Consider the following 22,120-nt stretch of genomic DNA (forward strand, 5'->3'; position numbering starts at 1 on the left):
CTAACACAACACTACACTACACAACACTACACTACACAATCACTAACCCACGAAAAAATTAACACAAACCCACTTACCTCTCTCGTCATCGTGGTTTTCACAACGCAAATGCATTTACCATACATGCCTTTAAAACGTAATTCTTTGTAAAGGCATGCGCGATAAATTCACATGCGTTTTGAAAAAGTGCGGGATAATGGTATGCGAGGTCAATGACCTTGCGGGATAATGGTATGCGGACTGAAAGTCTGCGGGATAAAAAATGCGGGAAAATGGCTGCAAACCATGATTAGCAGCAGACTTCCCTGGTGAGCACTAGCTTTACTACAGTGATCTAATGAGCAACTAGAGTGCTAACATTCAGAATTTATGGCAAATGTGTGACACATCTGAATGCCTTCTTGATAGAACCAAAGTAAACAAGCATTGAAAATGCAATAGATCTCGCCCTCGTTTAAGTTAAAGCCATTCTGTTTGTAATGAGGTGGCTTTTTAGCTTTGCTTTTATTAGTGTTTTTAAAACTTTCATGTAAATAACATGCATATGTATGCATATATGTATATGTATGCATGCATTTATATTTATATGGATATGCAAATTATATATGTTTATATATGTATATTACCTACTGGCGATAGCCAGTGGGTATATATAGTTAGGATTTTTTCTCTATGGGATTTCTGAAAATTCTATGTCTAATAACATTGGCGTTTGTGGACGGAATTGGCTGAAATTGTCAGGAAAATGGCACATTGTGTTTCTGAGCAGCCCCTGAAAATTTGGGGGGGGGTCGTCAAGGGGGGGCCGGGAAAAAAGGGGGGTACCAAAACGCGTTTTTCACATTCTTTTTTCCATAGGGCGGTTGGACTCACTTTTAGCTCGAACGGCTGAATAGATTTACATGAAACTTGGCAAAATTGTAGATATGGTTTGCCCGACGTGCCTTTGCTATGTCTCAATATATGTGCTCCAGTGGATTTTGAGAAATTAACGTTTAAAAAAAAATATATATCTGTGACAGCGCTCCGGTTAGCGCCCCGGTTCGCGTACCTGATGCGTAACGGAACTTCGCGAAGCGAAGCGGATTGGCTCTCCGGTGTCTGTCAACATTCTAAACAGTCCGGAGCGGCCGCCATCTTGTCTCTCGGTAGGATCGAGAGACAAGATGTGGTGAAAAACGAAGGGGGAAATGAAGGAAAGGGGGCAAGGTAGACCCCTCCTGACCCCCTAGGATTGATTTATTTATTTATTTATTTATTTTTTTCGGGGAAAATAATTCATTTATTTTGTTTCCAATTGACTCTTTTGAAACTCATACTTCACAAATTGAAATACATTTTAGATGCCAATTTTACAGTTGGAAAAAATCATATTTATGATCATGTTTGCAGAAGTGAAACAACATACTGGTCAGACAGGTCAGAAACCGCTGTCCAACTGAGTGCTCTACCATCACGTTAGATGTTTTCAAAGACAGAGTTCCAGTGAGAGAAAATGCGCATTAAGCGCATATTCCTTTTAAAACCACCATCTCGCCAAAGTAAAACGCGACTCATAATTTCATTGAGTTGCACTTACTCTAGAGGATACAAACGTTAGAAAATAAATGGAAGACATCAGGGTGTCTTCATGTTTCTCGTAAGAGCTCAATTCCTGCTGTCTTTACCTTATCTAATCTGGTTACCTTTTAAACAACGAGGTATTTCAATTTAAAACAAGTGTATTGATAACTTTATTTTATAAAACGGGTATCTTAGATTTTAAATCTACCCTTAAACTCGTTACAGTTTAAAATAACATCAAGCTACAGAATTGCTTTGTTCGATTCAATTTCAAGATTTTTGGTACAGGTTTCCGGATTACCACAAATCTGTAGCCTGATACTGGGTGGAATGACTTTCAATGCTTTGAGAGTGGAATCCACCTCACTGATCTTCCAAATAAAAATTTAACTTTCAGTAAAAATTGCCAATTAGGCTTCACAACTGCCCCTCCCTATCGTATTTTGTAATTAATACCCAAATATTGTCGTACCGAGCAGTTTTTCCATACAATGTCTTTCACCAGAGGAAAAAGAAAAAACTGCTGTACACAAACGTCCTTTGTTGCGCCTATTCTCCTGAGAGACCCTGTTATCCAAGAGAAAGCTTTGACACGTATATTAAACTATGCTGCTTGCAACAGCATAAACCTTTCAGGTACTACGTGCAGTCAGGTAAAAGGGGCAGAAACGCAGGGAAAAATGAATGCCTTGCAGACAGAATCCTTGTGATACATGAGTCAGTATCAAGGTCACCCACGTGCGCTTCTCAATATACAACCAAAAAGACACCGGTGGAAAAAATGGTTTTCATTTACATGAATTGTTCATTGGCCGATATTGTAGTTAATGACAGACTAAGTGGCCCATTAAGAAAAACATCTCATTTATTGTCCACTTCTCCGCTGGTCATATAATGGGCCTGGGTTTGTCATAAAATAATTAATCCCTTGGTTTAGACCTAAATATTCTGTCTAAATCACCTAATATTTCTTAGCCAAACCAGTACGTGGTATGTGAGCAGTAACAAACTAGCAAAATGAGGGGAGGGGGTGCTGGGTTAAAAACAAAAGTTGATACTGGCAAGTAAGTGGTCCACACTGGTCATTATCACTTGATAAATGGTTAGGCCCTTTGACTTCCAGTTTTATCTCCCGGAGGAGTTGGCAGCAACAGTCAAGGGGTCCATGTATGCACTCTTTGCAACAGACCTACCTGACCCAGCTTGCAATTCTTTACTATGGTGTCTAAAGACACACCAATGAGACCGTATGATCAATGATTAAGAATAAAATAGCTGACCCTGTATCATGATATGTAGACCCCCTAGGATTGATGAGGGGGATATTAAAGTCCCCCGCGATTTTTCGCGGTAGAGGCGCTTCCCGGTACGCGAACCGGGCAGCTAACCGGCAGCGTAACGGGAGTCCGCCATCTTGTGTTTTTGGAGCGTTCGGTTCGCGTACCGGGTAGCGTCCCGGTAAGCGTAACAAGGGGAAAACCAAGAGAAACAGTAAAAAAAAAATGAAGGGAATAGATTTCCAGCAAACTTGGCAAAATTGTAGGGACTGTTTGTTTGATGTGCCTTTGCAAGGCCTCAAGATATGTGCACGTGTGGATTTTGTCTAATTAAGGTTAAAAAAAATATATATATCTGTAAGCGTGCTCCGGCACGCTTACGTTACGGGTTTTGTTTGCGCTGCAGAGCCGATACGTCACGGTTATGCGACGCGTCATGAGGCGTCTCACGTGGCTACGTGAAACGTCACGTAATAAAGAATATATTTTACAGCTATAGATATTAGCTTTTAAAAAACCAATGAAATTCACTGAAAAAACCATAGGTTATAGACCATATATAGTTAGGAATTTGCATTTACAAAACCTTGAAAATTCACTGAAAAAACCATAGGTTAGAGACCATATATAGTTAGCTGGACATTTTATTGACATAAAACCAATGAAATTCCATATATAGTTAGTTGCACTAACTATATATCGCGCACCCGCAATCCACTGCTGATGATGTCACATATTACATCATTCATGACATGGTCAGTGACATCACTGATGACATCACTGATGACATCTCAAATGACATCACTGATGACATCATGACACACCAATACCAGTTACTACATACGCACTCACTGATTCCTACGTCTACACACACATTCACTCATTCACCCATACAATCACTCATACATACAGTCACTCATTATTACAACACTATCATATGCACTCATACACCTATGCAGACACTCACACACTGCCACTCATCCATGGAGTTACTCACACACCTAGTCAGTCCTGTAAACAATCAATCACACTTCCATTTCCTCATCTATACAGTTAAACACAGAACACCATACTTCAGTGACATCACTGATGACATCACTGATGACATCTCAAATGACATCACTGATGACATCATGACACACCAATACCAGTTACTACATACGCACTCACTTATTCCTACGTCTACACACACATTCACTCATTCACCCATACAATCACTCATACATACAGTCACTCATTATTACAACACTATCATATGCACTCATACACCTAGTCAGTCCTGTGAAGAATCAATCACACTTCGATTTCCTCATCTATACAGTTAAACACAGAACACCATACTTTTTCACACATATACTAACACATACTTACTCTCTTATACAATCACTGATACAAGTACACATTGATAGGCACAGAGTCACACACCTCCCAGCCAGCCACACACACACTCAGTCTTCCATACATCCACTCATTCTTCAATATGTAAAACATATTTAAACTTTACAAAAACACACAGACACTAGATGATGTCATCAGTGATGTCATTTGAGATGTCATCAGTGATGTCATCAGTGATGTCATTTGAGATGTCATCAGTGATGTCATCAGTGATGTCACTGACCATGTCATGAATGATGTAATATGTGACATCATCAGCAGTGGATTGCGGGTGCGCGATATATAGTTAGTGCAACTAACTATATATGGAATTTCATTGGTTTTATGTCAATAAAATGTCCAGCTAACTATATATGGTCTCTAACCTATGGTTTTTTCAGTGAATATATATATATATATATATATGTACACATATATCATGTTGGCGGATTGCACAAAGAGCCTCTAAGCTGGTGGCCAATTGTGGGCAGTAAACCACTGGACACTCGTAGAAAGGGATGCGTCGAGTAAGTATCAGCGCGGAGTTATTTCACTTACTTCAATTTGAACGCTCACCCAGCATTTCAACCTATTCAGGTTCGGGTCCTCGGCTCGAGAAGCCCAAGTCACCAGTTCCTAGCTTAAATGTTGCAATTGCGTGATAAAGCACCGGAGCATCAGAGTCCCGCCCGATCCGCGGAGGAAGTGACATAAGATGTCTCAACGTGAGCATCGCTACCAGTTCAATGTGACTGGGGCTTGTAGTTTTTAGAATAAGCATTGATAGTTTAAGAGTGGAGTGATTAGAGGATGATACCCGATCTCTGTAATTGCCAGGAGGCACAAGTGAAAATAGTGCGCTTCATGCCCAAACAGTAGTGATCTTGTTATTATTAAAGAAACGTGGTGAAACTGCTCATATATACGGGGCAAGATTGTAAAGATGATATCTGATCGGTGTCACTGCCAGAAGGCGGGAGTGCAAATAGCGTGCTAAATGCTTAAATACAACAGTGATCCTGTTATTATTAAAGGACGTGGTGAAGGTGCTCATATTACCGGGGCGAAATTGTATAGATGAAACAAGTTGTACAAATGGTTGCCCATCATGATAGGGGTCTGTTGAGGATGAACCAACTACCTTCCGGCATATCAATATCACTATGTGATAGAATGGTGCAACATCCTATGAAATACTGTTGGGTGCAGTTGGGAGAGCCACACATGTGCTTCCATATATACGAGAGAGAGATCTTGTAGAAGGTCTGGAGGGGAGGTTCAGTTTCCTTTAGTGTGTATGTTGATTACAGTGTGCTTATACTAGTACTGAATAAGGCACAGATGATGGGAGACTTAGTTATGTGACTAGCGAACCGCGGAGTCACACTGTATTCATATATTTAGTTGGCTCCAGGGTATACCGTCATTAAGTCCTTTCTCATGGGTTTTCAAGCGGTTACCCAGCATTGTTCCCTGTCTAGGAGTCTCTTCTGCAGGTTGCCAGTGCCCTTAACTTTCTCAATTATTATCCATTGCATATCTGTGTCTTTGTGCTGCTTATCCACGTAATGTGCTGTTAGTCTAGTTGCTGTGGCTGCACGCCTGATCGTGCTTCTGTGTTCGTTTAAACGTATCTTAACTTTGTGACTGGTCATGCCCATGTAGGACAGTTCACAGGGGCACCTGATAAGGTAGATTATTGCCTCTGAATTACAATTTGTGTGTAATCTTTGTTCCCACGGGGTATGTAGTCCTAATTCAAGAGTCTTGGTGTGATCCGTGAATTCACAAGCAACACATGACCCACATGGGAAATGTCCTGTCACCGGCGGAATGTTCCACAATGTCAAATGATTGTCACCTTTCATTTTGTATGTGTCTGTATGGATTAGGGTGTCCCTTAGGGTGTCCCTCAGTCTTTGGTTTCTCTTGAATGAGAACATGGGTTTCTCATATGTCAATTTATTTGATGTGAGTATGGGCCATTTTTTGTTAATTATTTTATTCAAATTGTTCGAAGATGAATTAAATGTGGTTACACAGATCATTTGTTGTGGTTGTGTCCTTTCTTGAGTTTCAAGGGGAGCCTCTCTTGGGGTATTCTGTGCTCTCTTCTACGCCTTTTCTATGATTTTGGCAAGACCCAGGGGTAGTGACATCATACAATGTTATGCCTCAATTGGCTAAAAACCTCAACACTCACACAGGTGAAACAAGACTTATCCTTACTAACAGGGGATGTGAACCTATGAGAGATTTTTATTAGGTCCTAGGAAACCACGTCACAAATGTTTTTACTATGCTGTCTACAATGAGATTTGGAAGATTTCACAACTAGAGGCAGCGGAAAGATTACAAGAAATAGATTGTATCAATCTTGAAAAACCACTAGTAGTGGTAGATAATGGGGTAGCAACATTAACATCCAGGATATATTCACTGTGTCTTCTGCTATTGATATTCTATAACAGGATTTGTCCATACTACAGCACGGGCAATCGCAATTGCATTCTATTATGTTGTTAAGCTGGACACTGCGATCTTTGCGTGCAGGCTATGTGTCATGGCATTTTATAAACAACACATCTCTGTTTTCCTCATACATTCTGACAGAAAAAACCCAAAAAGAAATGGCACAGAGGGGGGCAAACTACACAATTCTGCGCATTGAAAAGCTGGACAACCCATAAGGGTTGTCTGGACAGGTACATGGTGTCCACTTACATAAGTGTACATCATATACCAGGTAGGCGTCTGTCTCTGTCTCTGTCTCTCTCTTGCTCTCTCTCTCTCTCTTAGCAATTCTGACCTTTAGGTTAAGATAGGGTTACTCTCTGACAATGGCAGAATCACCATCCACAGAATGGCTAATCCATGGCCCCGTAACTCTCCCGGTCAAAACCTTTCAATGTCAATATTGCCTAGAACAAATGCAGGCAGGCAGATATACAGAAATGGGTAAGGAATTAATCAAGGAATCTTGAAAATTGCCATACAGATTTCGATGCCGGAGTGGGAGGAAAAAGAATACCTTAAGTGGATCACTTATATGCCAGGATATAATGCTTCATAGGGCCAGTATTGGCTCAGTAGCAAACGTGTTCTGTCACTTAGAGGGTGCGCCAGCTGCCGTCATCCCTCCAGTATTCAAGCTACTTTTGAATGGGAGTTACTTGATGCTGAGCGATCAAGGTTGCTGTGGGATGCTTCTGGGCATCGCATATCTGGTAACTGTAAGTTGCTCTATGCAAGTATTGTTTCCCCCTACACAAAGAGCCAAGGAGGCACCGCTATGCCCTTCGTTAAATATAATACAGATTGATACTTTGAGTAGAATGAAAGCCATGCTTACACAGAAATCCGTGCCCTTAACCTCCGCTCGAGAGAATTTTGATCTCCAAGCAGCAAGGTCTTCAGTAGAGATACAGGCACTTATATGCACAAATTGCCCTTTCCATTTGGCAGAAATGGTGAATCGTATCTTTAACATGTCTGATACAACACGCATTGTCCACCTATTTAAGACCATAGGTTCTGGACTGTTAAGCACCTTTCAGACAGTCCTCGGAGTTATTCCAAATTTTATACACTCCGTATTTGGAAGCAGTTTTGGAGGGCTGCCGCTGATCCTGTTTCTAATAGCAGGTATCCTGTTAGTCGTTTTTCTGCTTCGCAATGGATGTTCCAGTAACCAAGGTGATGGAAGCAGTACTCCTGGAAAGAAAACACTGTGATTGCATGGTACAACTTCTGGGCACACCTCGCCTAATGGAAATAAGTGCTTCTTGTTTCTTGTCATTTAGACCGGTCTAAATGGACTGCATTTTACCTGTCCTCTGATTCCTGTTTTGCAGAGAAGAATGCGTGTTGGATCTCTGTCTGACACTCCCAGTGTGTGCATGACCGGACGTTGATGCTTTACTGGACCCAATAACAACCTTTGTTTTGCAGTGTCCCCAACGTATTCCTATGTTGATGTCGGCATTCATAGAGTCACCGCAGGTAAAATCATACACTGTTGGTACATACACTAGCTCCTCCTCTGACACCCAGGCTGTGGATGGCGCACAGGCTGCACAAGCTGCCCTATCACCGGCTGTGGACATTACGGAGAATCATCTGTGCTCAATAGACATAATCTGAGAGGAGTTACAGGGACCGCCAACTGCGGAAGCAAGCAACAAGAATGTTGCGTCTACCAGCCAAGGCACATAAACATTTGACTCATTTGGCCCGTCATGTGCTAGGAAGAATTTCGGCTTTTTAAAAACAAAACAGAAAACAGAAACTCTATATTAAAATTGACATTCCTTTTACGCATGTATGGCTTTCAAAATGCTTTTAGTAGTTCAAATTACACCTACGGACATATATTGGAGCAGCAGCCTATCTGTCAATTTCTAATACTTTCCTTTAAAAATAATTTTTTTAGATTTTTAAAACAAACGTTTTAGCATATATTTTTAAATGATACTTTATATTTTGCGTACAAGTATCTAGTCTGCACAGTAGTACGTTTAAAGCTTTTACTATGTTGTCTATTCATTAGAGGAGTGGGTGTTATATTCCATATAGGTACTATAATATAGGCCCAGGTAAACTTGTTACCCTTCACCTATATTCTCTTCCTACATTACACTTGTCATGGTTTACAGGGACTGGCATTTTACCTAGATATTACACTGCATTCAGAAAGTTGGTTTTTCCTGATTCAAAATCTCATACATTATACACAAGGGTTATTGGAAGCACAGGAGGATTACCATCTCCTGTATAAAATCTATGTACAAAGTTCAGGCCCAACGTCATCCTTAGGCCGATACCGAAACACAGCAAGGTAGGACCCCTGGGGAGACCTATGGGTATATTTATAAATCACATCTTGCTAAAATAGCTAGATGAGATCGAGACTTCTCTGCTGACACACTGACCAGAGACGCTTAGGTTCCTGCATGCAGACACTCCAGCTCGCAGTGGTCTAAACATCCCTCGCGACCCAGTCCAGCTCAAGACCAGGACTGGGTCACACAGTCTCACTTAAGGTCATGGGACTGACTGAATCCTAGAGGAATTCTTGGCTTAACGGCATAACAGCTTAACACCAAAACCCATGCTAGGTACACTTAGGTACATCTAGTTTGGGAGGCATTGTTGGAGTATGCATCTTTTATCATGCGTTTTATATACCCAAATGTATTCATGATTTTAGTAAGATGGTAGAACTGTACCATCCTTTTACCTTTGAAGTACTGTTAATCATTTATCTCATTTAGGGCCAGATGTAGGTCACCAAATACCGGTCGGTAACGGCCGAATTCGGCCGTTACCGACCGGTATTTGGTTATTGAGATGTAGGGGCCATTATTTTACAGAATCGGTAAATTTACCGAATCGGTAAATTTACCGATTCTGTAAAATACCGAATCTGTAATTTTACCGATTCGGTAAATCCATATGTAGGTGACACTCCTAAGAGTGCCACAGGCCCTTAAGAGTCGGTATTTTACCACCCAATCCTATTGGGTGGTAAAATACCGAATTCAGGTGTGCATGCACATCTGTGCATGCACACCTGTGCAATGTGACACACAGACATGCCCTTAGGGCATGTATGTGTGCCACATGTCACGCATGCCTGTACTTGAGGTGCTAGAGGGTGTCAAAGTGACTCCCCCTGCACCCTTGCAGGATTCGGTATTTACCGATTCGGTAAATACGGAATCGGTATTGCCCATTGATTCCTATGGGCTTCACGGCCAATAGGAATCAATGGGCAATACCGAATTGGTATTACCGAATGTTACCGATTCGGTAATTAAAAAAAACAAAAATTACCTACATCTCCCTCCTTCAAATTTACCGATTCATAAATACCGAATCGGTAAAATTCGGTATTTATGAGTCGGTAAATTGAAGTTACCTACATCTGGCCCTTACTGGCTAATAATGGTTGTTGCAGCACATCTATAATACACCAGAATAACAACTGTTCAATAAATAATTATTGAAAAGCCCAGCTTATTCGGTGTATCTCTCTGAGACAAAACTAAGTAAGCACTAGTGACTGAGGGAAAATGAGTATATTGTTTCCACGGTCCTGAGGGATCAGGGTTGTCATGTTCTGAGGTTGCCAGAGACTATTCTCCACTTGGTAAGAGGAGATTATAGTGGCACTGTGAGCTAGCTGATACAGAATGGCTAACATACCCTGTGGGGTTCGTCTGACACCAATCCTACAGTGTATGCTGTCTAAACGCGCAGATCCTGTATATTTTCTATAGGAACTACACAACAGTATAAAGAACGCGGTCATGTTCCCATACTGCACACGATCTCCTTGGGGTTCCTAGCTACTCACCATGGGCAGTTCCTTGGGGGCCCAGCACTTCTACGTCCTCTAAACATCGTCTTGACCCGAGTCATGGTTCTTATACCACTTTCTTAATACATGGTTTGGTCTCCCCCTGGGGTTCACTGTGTATTTCGTGCTATTTACTTGTTTTGTTTGCAAAGTATTGTGTGAATTGAGTATATCTTTGGGTAGGAGATATCTGTACGTGTTAGAGAGTATTATACAATAAATAACATATTTTTATAAATACTTGATATATTTTTTTTTCACTTAATTAATACATATAATATTGCTATCTGGCAAAACATGCTGCTTTTCACTCTTTCTGGACTAAGCCTGAAGGCTGCTCTCCACAGCTACCACTTAGAGAGCTTTCTATGGTTGTCTAAGATCTCTTGAAGCACCATAAGGGTTGTCTGGACTGGTGCATGGTGTCCACTTACATAAGTGTACATCATATACCAGGTCAGCTTCTGTCTCTATCTCTGTCTTAAATCACCATAGGAGTTGTCTGGACTGGTGCATGGTGTCCACTTACATAATTGTACATCATATACCAGGTCGACGTCTGTCTCTGTCTCTGTCTCTCTCTTGCTCTCTCTCTCTCTCTTAGCAATTCTGACCTTTAGGTTAAGATAGGGTTACTCTCTGACCCCATGTCACTAACGGCTCAGCGCTTCACTTTAGTTCAACTGATTTAATTGCTGGGAATGAAGATTACAAAAATGAATGCATATAGAGCTATATCCTGAACTGGTGTGCAGCTTCCACACAGATCCAGTCACCTGTTTGTATGTGTTTGCATTATCAAAAATAGCCATTCTTAACTTCTCAGGGGCATCAACAACTGTTTACAGAATTAAATAATATTGACAGATACATAAATATATACATAAACTAGGAAAATCCACTCTTAGTTTAATTTGCAGGAGCAGCACAAGTTCAGCTAACAAAATCTAATATGGACAATTGGAGTCTAGCGTATCACTGCATCTTTTAGAATAAAAAAACTTTTTAAAAGCTGCAACCTCCTCATTAACATTAAAATTTCTGTATATTTGTTGTTTGTGAATTACATAAAATATATCATAGTTTGTGTATTTCTTTGTTGTGTACTTGTTCTGTATGCCTATCAATTGTTTTCAAAATTCATATCAGAGGAGTTGCTTATGCCATTGTTCCATAGTCCCAGTAGCGATTTAGTGAGGGTCCACTGAAGTCTAACGCTTGATAGAGCGCCATGTTATTCTGAAATTTGTAGGGGTGCATCATAATCATGAGTAGCACCTGCATATTTAGAGGACTGTATTAATGTGTGATTATTAGAGATGTAGTACTAAATCGAGTATACTGCAATGTGGAGGAGTGTGCTTATATCGTTTGAAGATTAATGTAGTGCTTTAACCGAGAATATGCCTTAAGTAATGTAGAAATTATTGCTTCATGTATAAAATATTGCATTAGGATCAAACGTGCTCCATATTAAAGTTGCACGTGTAGGCTTGGCTATTCATGAAATGAGATGTAATGCTTCAGAATGACTTTGAATGTAATGCTTATGATGTAGTTTTAGAAATGCATTTAAATGTGTAAAGGTCTGGCTATATGAAAATGTCAGTAGAGGCCTAACTGTAATTTCTTAGGTTGTCTGAATACGGTAGGCCTGAAATGTATTTTCTTTGGGATGGCTGCTTTTCTCAGTCGAATTTAAATTGTAGACTTGTGTGCGTGCACGGTTGATTTGTTCACAGGCTTTCTGTTGCAGGTGCAAGGGCACATGTCTCGATAGGCAGAATAATCTTTTGTTTTAGGAGTTACGATAGTAGAAGCAAGTATCGTGGGATCGATAAGGAATGTCAAGATGATACTTTTAGCGGAGAAGGTGCCTGGGACCCAATGAGACTGCAACGGTTTTTGGATGAAGTTGGAGTTTCGATGGAAAAACCCAGGAGCGAAGACCTGCCTGAAGGGGTCTGTTTAGGGTGTGTTTACAGTTTTTGGGATTTTGTATTAGGGACAGTACCTCGAGGGTGGAGAGCAGATGAGGACGAGAGGGGAAGCAGGAAGGTGCATCTTAGAACAAGCTCTGTAGCATAGGCTACTTTCCTTTGCAAAGTGTATGCACTTCTTAGGAAGTCTTCACTGCTGACACCACTTCTCTTGTCTGGGAGGGCTGCTACGTAGGGATGCCACTTTAGTGTTAGTGTAGGGACAGACTAACCTTTTTTCTTATTTTGAGTAAATGCAGTTCACTCTTCAAGTAGGGAATGTCATTGTTTGCCTAATGCTTTTGAAAATTACACTTTTTATTATTTTGAGTCGTCTGAGACTCTTGCATAGGATTATGTTTGTATTAGTGCCCATTTATTTTCTTAACCTCTTGCTGAGGTGCTTGTATGTTCAGTTATTCTTGGCTTTGTAATAAATCTTTCAAATTTTATTTCGTAATCAGTGGTCCTTTTAAATTGGATTGATTTGGTCTTTTACTAAGTTATTATGGATTTGGGGGCAGATTTACAAGTCCCTTGCGACAACTTGGTGTTCTTCCCTTTACACTTCTTGGCAGGCAATAACGGTCCAGTCGACCAAGGATTCTAAAGATTGGTAAAAGAAAGAAAATCTAGATAGAATCCGGCTGCAACACGCTTTAGAACCACTTTTCCAAAATTCATAAATTTAACTTGAAATTTCTGCAATTTAGATCATGATTTTCAGCCAGAAAATCGCAGAAACATAAAGAAGCAGCCACTGCTCACTATTTCTGAGCTGTGTTGTCTGAAATCCTGGGGTAATTAAATGAAATTGTAAAATGTGAGCATTTTAGAGAGTATGAATGCAAAAACAAACCAATTTGCTGGCTTTGCACTGAGCGAGTATATCTGTAAATGATACCGTCTCTGTTGTTAAATAGAGATCTGGAATGGGTGAATTGAATTCAAGGTAACACAGTAACTCTAATGACCTCACACACTGGGTATGGCACTTACCTTCAAGTATCTTCCATTGTACATGCAGCCACATTCATTCATGGGCACACATCGGTCCGCATCGAAGACGTACCCATCATCACACTGACAGCCTTCAAAGCACTGTTTAGTACACTGGGATGATTTAGCAAGGAGAGCGCAGCCAAAGTCACAGGTGGACGTGCAGAGCTCGTAATGGCTGTTAGCACCACAGGTGAAGTCTGAAGGGAAAAAAAAAAAAAAAAAAAAATGTTAAAATACAGAAAGGTGTGTCTCACTCTCATGATGATCCCCTTTGCTGACCACTATTGCTTTAGAATATCTTTAGTGGATGTTCTTTTTTCAGAAATACTGCCTTCTGTGCTTAAATGGCACCAGGCATTGTTCCTACTGGAGACAATACAGGTGCGAGTCAAGAAGTCAAGGCTGTAGCTAATAAAATACCACTTTTTTTTATTTGATGTGGTTCTGAATTAGTTTGTGGAGTGCTATGCCCATACCCCTGTATTCATTGTTTGCACAGATAAATCAAGAGTCCCTCTCAGGAAATGTCCAATATCTGAGAGAGCAACTATGTTTTCCCTAAACTGGTAGGTTGCAATTCGACGGTGGTGTGCGATGTCAAATCCTTATAAATTTGGGGAATCAGGAACTTCTCCTTTCATTTTATCCATTTTTTTTCAAAACATGTCACCTTGCAAAATCATTAGGAGGGAAAATATTCAGGTGTCACTTATTTCCTGGTGGGATTTCCTATAACACCTTGCTGAGTCAAAAAAATACATGTAAATCTTACAAAGACCGTACTGAAAAACAATTATCAAATGCAATTTGCAGAAACTAACTGACCCTATACAAACATATGATTATATTTTCTTTGTATCTGCAGGAGAGAATTAGTTCTTCCTATCTTCATCCCCCCCTTCCATTCCTTAGTGTTTTTATATTTGTCAGTATCCCTTTAAGCTCCCTGTCCTCTGGCACACGATTCCAGCATGACCCTTTCAAGCAGGCTGGGTCTTTCAGTCCTCTTTTTATTTCTCTTCATCAAAATTAAAAAGGGATTTGCTGGACCTAACTCTTCATTGCAGAGCTGCGTGCAGAGCTCGATGACCGCATGTTTCTATGCACTGTACTAGGTTTTTTCTTTCATTCATGACTACTTTTCATACTTTTTGTAGGTTATCATTATGATTTTTGTAATTCATGATTTGTTAATCTAACCTTTTTACTTTTTAGATGCAGCACATAATCCTATTTAGTGAAGGGTAGGATAAGATTGCTCATTGAGGGGCATATTTACAAGCCCCTTACGCCGCTTTTGCGCCGCCGTTGTGTCCCTTTATGACGCAGCGGCGGCACAAAAGATGCACCAAGTTGCGAAGTATTTACAACGTGACGCATCTGGGAGATGCGTCACGTTGTAAAGCTCTGCGCCAGAAGGAGGCGTTCCTGCGCAGGGGGGGGTGTTCCGGCGCAGGAACGCCTCCTGAAAGTGGCTGAGTGAAATCTACAAGATCTCACTCAGTCGTTTTGGTGCCCATACTGCGTCAAAACCCTGCGCCTGCTTGAAGCAGGCGTAAGGATTGACGCAGCATTGGAGTAATAGGGCCCCCGACCATTGCTGGAGCTGCGTCGTGCTTGTGACGCAACTCCAGCAATGGGACACTTTTACGGCACAGATGCGTGACGCATATGTGCCATTTTTTGCCCCATTACAACCATGTTGGTGTAGGCATGGCGCACAATAAGTGGCGCATCCCTGCTGATATGCAGGGATGCGCCACTTATTGTAAACATGCCCCTTAATATATTTTTTGTTACATTGTGTTCACTTACGACAGAATGAGGCGCTTCTCCATGACGAAATATTGGCTCCGGCATCTTGGCATGCCGCTGTGTAGGCCTGAAGACTCTTACAAAGAATATCTCCGCTTCCAGCCCTTGAGCACAAGTCGTACGTGCAGTGGTTGTAGTAGGCTATGGGACTGACTTTGGAGTGGCAGTTTTTAAAAGGTCCAGCTGTGTTTGTGATCATCCCACAGGAATCCACACCCTCGTATGGTGCGATCTGGGTTGCATCACAAACTGGACGCTGACCCACACAGTCATCTGTGCACTTGGCTCCAGCAATCTTCACTTTCCTTGCGATGCCAAAGTCCTTCACATTCGTGGAAATCTCTTTATTTGGCAGCTGGACCTTATCTGTGTTATTTCCATTAAAGTTGCCACACAGGCCTCCCAGTTTCCCCTTGTAGGTGCTCGGGACGCTGATCATCATATACACGTCAGTGTCGAAAAGTACGGTTAGACCAAAATTAGTCTGAAGAACAATATTTCTGCCCTCGTGGTTGATCCTGATTGTGCCGTCATTAAGAGTGAGTGGTAAATTGTTAATTTCTCCGTCAACCTGTCAATAAAAAACAGACATGGGAAAATAGTTACAAAGCCTGCACTTGATTGTTTCTGCATACAAATCCTTCTCACATCAGGTATCATTTTGACTCCACAGTGGAGGATCTATGCAATGACTTGTAAAGTCCTTGAAATAATGGTCAGGACTGTGCACGATCCAGCTTCTCACCCTTATTTTGTGGGGGGTGGTAATGGTAGATCTATCACAACTTTGGCAGATTACGTTCACCTTATGAGGGTCTCTGAGGTTTTGGACATAAGCTAAGCAAAGGTCTTGAGTTTATTCAAATATTCATGGTGGAAAACAACGTAACCAGTTTAAATTGATTGGTCTACTATTTTGTCTGGTGGAATTGCCCCCTTGAACCACTTCCATCTTTGTGAAAGCTGAAAATGGTGTCCCCAACATACTACCTGCTAAAACTCTGCATGATGGGGAGGCTAGTAGATGGGCACTGACAATGTAACCTCAATCTTTTTAAACAAATCTGTTTTTTCAACAAAATGGCTCCTCCCATTACAGACGTAACCATTTGGGTGGTGAAGCCTCTACCCTAACTGAGAACTTAAAAAAGGCAGTCTTTTAACCGCTGCCTTAGTGAAAGATTTAAGTCCCTCAATTTGGCAGACAGGTAATTTGATTAACAAACTTTACAATTTGTGGTGTGGCCTGGGTACAGATCGTGATGGCCACACATCAGTGAAGCTCCGACCTTCCACGGACTCGGCCAGCTTAAAAATCCATAAATAGATCCTCAAATTACCCCAGACAAGTGGCAGAGGGGTGGCCCCATCGGCGCCACAGAATCATGACTGCAAAGAATTCCAGCGACACAAGAAAACGGCACTAATTAAGTCCAGCCGCATTGGCCGGAAAAGCGCTGGATTCGAATTGGGAGCCACGCCGCCACATACTTCCCTCGGGGGTGGACCCCGTGCCCAGCACGCCGCGGAAAGAAGACAATTAGAGTGGCGAACAACAAACCAGTGCCTCGGCTGCCGGTCTTGTTGAGGAACGATCTCCTCTGTGGTGCAGGGACGTGGGGGCCAAGAAGAGAGTGCTCACCTATGCTCAGGGCCGGCGAGAATGGCGGGAGAATGGTGGGATCTCTGGTGAGCCTCCAGAAGACCCGGGGATGAGTGCAGACGGCGCTGGGACTGCAGTACAGTGGCTGACAATCATGCGACAACCTGGTCTTGGGCCGACAGAGGGAAGCAAGGTTTGAGGAGTGGGCCGGGAGCAATAAACCCAGGAAAGTGTGAGGGAAGTACCAAACATCCCCCCCTGGGGAAAATTGGATGGTATCTAGGACTAAATAAATAGGAGCAGCGTGGCCCTAATCCTGAGCGATCTCAGGTAACCTGCGCAGCAGGCTTAACATCTGCGTATCACTTACGACACAGGCAAACAAGTAGATGGCTCATCACAGAGTGATCAGATCCCTAAATATATGAGCGGCGAGGTCGGATTCAGCTAACAGAGGTGGAAGAGAACCAAACATAAGTGGTCCACCTGATAAAGGACGAGAGGTGGTGAGTGGTGTCCTGATGCAACCTTTAGTGCATAAACTCAGAGCCCTTGGGGCGAACCCCGACAGGCCGTCTGGGGAGGAAGATCCCTGGGACAATGCGGCAGACAGTCTCCACGAGGGTTCTCAACTGGTCACAAACCAATAACAGCAATGTCTGGAGCTAAGGGCCAAAAGGGTACGCTCCGAACCAAACTAGACCACCCAGAAACCGGCAGAAGCGGACGCTGCAAGCAGAGGACACGTAGATAAAATGCCAAACCCAGATAAAGGGGACCCGACCCTCAAGGGTGTCATGGCAGCCATAGCGGGAGTACCCGCCTCACTGGGATAAAGAATGGGCTCCATTACAATTGAGATGACAATGATAAGTACCAATTTGCAAAAGACTAGTGAGAAGGTGAAAGCCGTGGAGGTAGTAACCAACGAGCTTAGCAGTGAAACCCATCAAATGCAACAAGAGATCAAAGAACTCCAGGCCGCTGGGAAAATGGCACAAAGTAAGCTGGACGACTACGAAGGTGGATTGCGACGCAACAACGTCAGGATCATGGCTGTTCCCGAAAGGGCAGAGCGACCGACTTTCGACCTTTTCGTAGAGGACCTACTCATGAATCACCTACGGCCAGATAATCCATCCAAGTACTTCACGTTTGAGAGAGTGCAGCGGGTCCGAGGGGGCAGACCCATACCGGGAGCTCCCCGTGTCCAATATTGGTGAGGCTCCTGAATTTCAGAGACTGGGACATCATATTGCAAACAGCTCAATCGAATCCTCCACTCAGATATGAGAACAGTGAACTGTCCTTTTTTCTTGTCTTCACCATTGTAGTCCAAAGACAAAGGAGAACCTTCCTCAATGTCAAGAAACAACTGAGGGACAAAAGTATCCGATACTACGGGCCCGATTCACAGAACTAACTTAAGACAAAATCCTAAACTTACTACTTTTGGTATTCACAGAAGGCATTTAGTAGTAGTAAAGTTAGGATTTTGTCTTAAGTCTGTCTTAAGTTTGTCCTAAGTTTGTCTTAAGATTGTCTTTTTCCTGTCTTATTCTGTCTTAAGTTTGTCTTAAGTTTGTCTTTAATCTGTCTTAAGTCTGTCTTAAGTCTGTCCTACTACTTTTGGTATTCCAAGAAGGCATTTAGTAGTAGTAACGTTAGGATTTTGCCTTAAGTTTGACTTAAGACAGACTTAAGACACATTTAAGACAGACTTAAGACGGACTTAAGACGGACTTAAGACAGACAGTCTTAAGACAGTCTTAAGACAAACTCAAGACAAATTTAGGACAGACTTAAGACAGACTTAAGACAGACTTAAAACAAAATCCTAACTTTACTACTACTAAATGCCTTCTGTGAATTGCCAAAAGTAGTACGTTTAGGATTTTGTCTTAGGTTAATTCTGTGAATCGGGCCCTCCATGTTGTTCCCTGCAAAACTTCGAGTTGAAGCGGACGGAACAACCTGGTTCTTTGACGCCCCAGAGACAGCGCAGGAGTGGCTGGAAGGCTGGAGCCCGGCAAAAGACCACAATGTCCGATGAGGAAGAGACCACTCCCCTACAAGACATTCATCCTCAAGTGATCGACCAGTGAGACCTACTGACAAGGATGGGTCCGGGCAGCAGTCCAGTCTTTTGGACGGTGCCTCGACATAATGTATCTGGCCGATCAAGACAACAGTAAACATGCTAAGTGACTTTAATAGTGTTTAATAAGTAGACTGGGGACACACAGAAGCAAGCTGGCGGCTGTTGCAGAGGGTGTGCCACCCACCGACTTTCAAGTTAGTTTAGAGAACAGGGCAACAGGCACTCTGCAAAGTTGGGGTTATGGGCAGCTCTAGGCCCAGAGTGCGTGGAAGCAGGGTGTGGGATACTGGGCTTCAAAAGTTATATCATTTAAATTGTGTGACAGCAAAGCAAATTACACATTTGGGTCTGGGAGGGACACACCACGTGGAATGGCCCCAGGTTGCCAGGGATTAGCTATACAAATAGCAATGCCGGTTGAAGCATTGGGGCAAATGATAATGCAAAGAACAGGTGTAAGGGAGGTAAATATGGGTTTTGTCGAGTGAGAAGGGATTTAGGCTTCTATCCTGGAACGTAAAGGGACTAGGAGACAAGTTGAAGAGGGGAATAGTATTAAAATATAGTAAACTACACTCCCCAGAAGTGGTTTTGCTCCAGGAGGCACACTTAGTTGGAAACACATGCAAGGCACTAGACAGATGGGGCTTTCGGTTGGTGGTACACTCAGGGTTCAATTCAGGGCCCAGGGGCATCAGCATTATGATACGAAATTCCTTTCCTATGGAAATCGAACACACCTGGACTGATGATCTGTGGAGATACGCAGCAGCATCGGGGAGATGGAAGGGTGGGCCACTGACCCTGGTGTCGTCTATGTCCCTCCAGGACTGCAGACAACAGCGTTTCGAGATCTGGGAAATGCCATGATAGAGTTTCCTGAAGGAAGGTTGATACTAGGAGGAGACTTCAATTCGGTGGTATGCGGTGGACGCAATCATTGTTCTCCCAGGGACCTGGGACCCGCACAGAAGGTCCTGCCCACCTTCCTCTATTGGGCTGGTGGACGCATGGCGGATCCGCCACCCAACTGAGACCCAGCTCACATTTCACTCCGGGGTACATATTAGTCTTTCCAACACTGACTACATTCTCACGCCGGCAATTGCAAAAAACAACAAGTGATGGACTGAATGTGGATCAATGTCACACACTCCCCCAGTCAAAAGATCTGGGCCCAAATCCATCGTTTTTTTTTGCACTCCACACCACCCTGGGTCAGATAATGGCTTTATGCAAATCAGCTCTGACCCTGTTGCCCCATGGGAACAGTCCAGTCCGAACTACAACAGCCATATCTTTCCCAGACCGGAATCAACTTGTTGTTTTTGCAATTGCCGCCCTAAGTGCGCTGGGGATGCCCAGACGTGGGTCCCAGGCACTCCACACCACTGGAATCAAGCTAGCCGGGCTGAAGAGAGGTGTTACCTCGAAACCGGTCCGGTCCTCGGATGCTTGATTCCGTTCTGGGAAGGACATGGCTTTTGTAGTTCGGACTGGACTGTTCCCATGGGGCAACAGGGTCAGAGCTGATTTGCATATCGCCATTGTCTAACCCAGGGTGGTGTGGAGTGCAAAAAAACGATGGATTTGGGCCCAGATCTTTTGACTGGGGGAGTGTGTGACATTGATCCACATTCAGTCCATCACTTGTTGTTTTTGCAATTGCCGCCCTAAGTGCGCTGGGGATGCCCAGACGTGGGTCCCAGGCACTCCACACCACTGGAATCAAGCTAGCCGGGCTGAAGAGAGGTGTTACCTCGAAACCGGTCCGGTCCTCGGATGCTTGATTCCGTTCTGGGAAGGACATGGCTTTTGTAGTTCGGACTGGACTGTTCCCATGGGGCAACAGGGTCAGAGCTGATTTGCATATCGCCATTGTCTAACCCAGGGTGGTGTGGAGTGCAAAAAAACGATGGATTTGGGCCCAGATCTTTTGACTGGGGGAGTGTGTGACATTGATCCACATTCAGTCCATCACTTGTTGTTTTTGCAATTGCCGCCCTAAGTGCGCTGGGGATGCCCAGACGTGGGTCCCAGGCACTCCACACCACTGGAATCAAGCTAGCCGGGCTGAAGAGAGGTGTTACCTCGAAACCGGTCCGGTCCTCGGATGCTTGATTCCGTTCTGGGAAGGACATGGCTTTTGTAGTTCGGACTGGACTGTTCCCATGGGGCAACAGGGTCAGAGCTGATTTGCATATCGCCATTGTCTAACCCATGGTGGTGTGGAGTGCAAAAAAACGATGGATTTGGGCCCAGATCTTTTGACTGGGGGAGTGTGTGACATTGATCCACATTCAGTCCATCACTTGTTGTTTTTGCAATTGCCGCCCTAAGTGCGCTGGGGATGCCCAGACGTGGGTCCCAGGCACTCCACACCACTGGAATCAAGCTAGCCGGGCTGAAGAGAGGTGTTACCTCGAAACCGGTCCGGTCCTCGGATGCTTGATTCCGTTCTGGGAAGGACATGGCTTTTGTAGTTCGGACTGGACTGTTCCCATGGGGCAACAGGGTCAGAGCTGATTTGCATATCGCCATTGTCTAACCCAGGGTGGTGTGGAGTGCAAAAAAACGATGGATTTGGGCCCAGATCTTTTGACTGGGGGAGTGTGTGACATTGATCCACATTCAGTCCATCACTTGTTGTTTTTGCAATTGCCGCCCTAAGTGCGCTGGGGATGCCCAGACGTGGGTCCCAGGCACTCCACACCACTGGAATCAAGCTAGCCGGGCTGAAGAGAGGTGTTACCTCGAAACCGGTCCGGTCCTCGGATGCTTGATTCCGTTCTGGGAAGGACATGGCTTTTGTAGTTCGGACTGGACTGTTCCCATGGGGCAACAGGGTCAGAGCTGATTTGCATATCGCCATTGTCTAACCCAGGGTGGTGTGGAGTGCAAAAAAACGATGGATTTGGGCCCAGATCTTTTGACTGGGGGAGTGTGTGACATTGATCCACATTCAGTCCATCACTTGTTGTTTTTACATTCTCACGCCAGCAGACTAAATGGGATACATCACAGATGTTAGACATCTGGCAC

At 43.3% G+C, this 22,120-nt stretch overlaps 1 protein-coding gene across 1 annotated transcript in view; it reads right to left on the bottom strand.

Moving 5' to 3' along the window:
* LOC144769642 (uncharacterized) overlaps nt 1-22,120 on the bottom strand; it is a 1,000,462-nt gene that overhangs the window by 99,614 nt on the left and 878,728 nt on the right. The window contains exons 49-50 of the mRNA XM_078653818.1: nt 15,375-15,945; nt 13,557-13,756 (exon numbers count right to left, since the gene is read on the bottom strand). Of these exons, the coding sequence (XP_078509944.1) occupies nt 13,557-13,756; nt 15,375-15,945 (771 nt within the window). The remainder of the gene's footprint in view (nt 1-13,556; nt 13,757-15,374; nt 15,946-22,120) is intronic.

This window comes from Lissotriton helveticus, chromosome 7 (genome assembly GCF_964261635.1).
Source record: "Lissotriton helveticus chromosome 7, aLisHel1.1, whole genome shotgun sequence".
Classification (NCBI taxonomy): domain Eukaryota; kingdom Metazoa; phylum Chordata; class Amphibia; order Caudata; family Salamandridae; genus Lissotriton; species Lissotriton helveticus.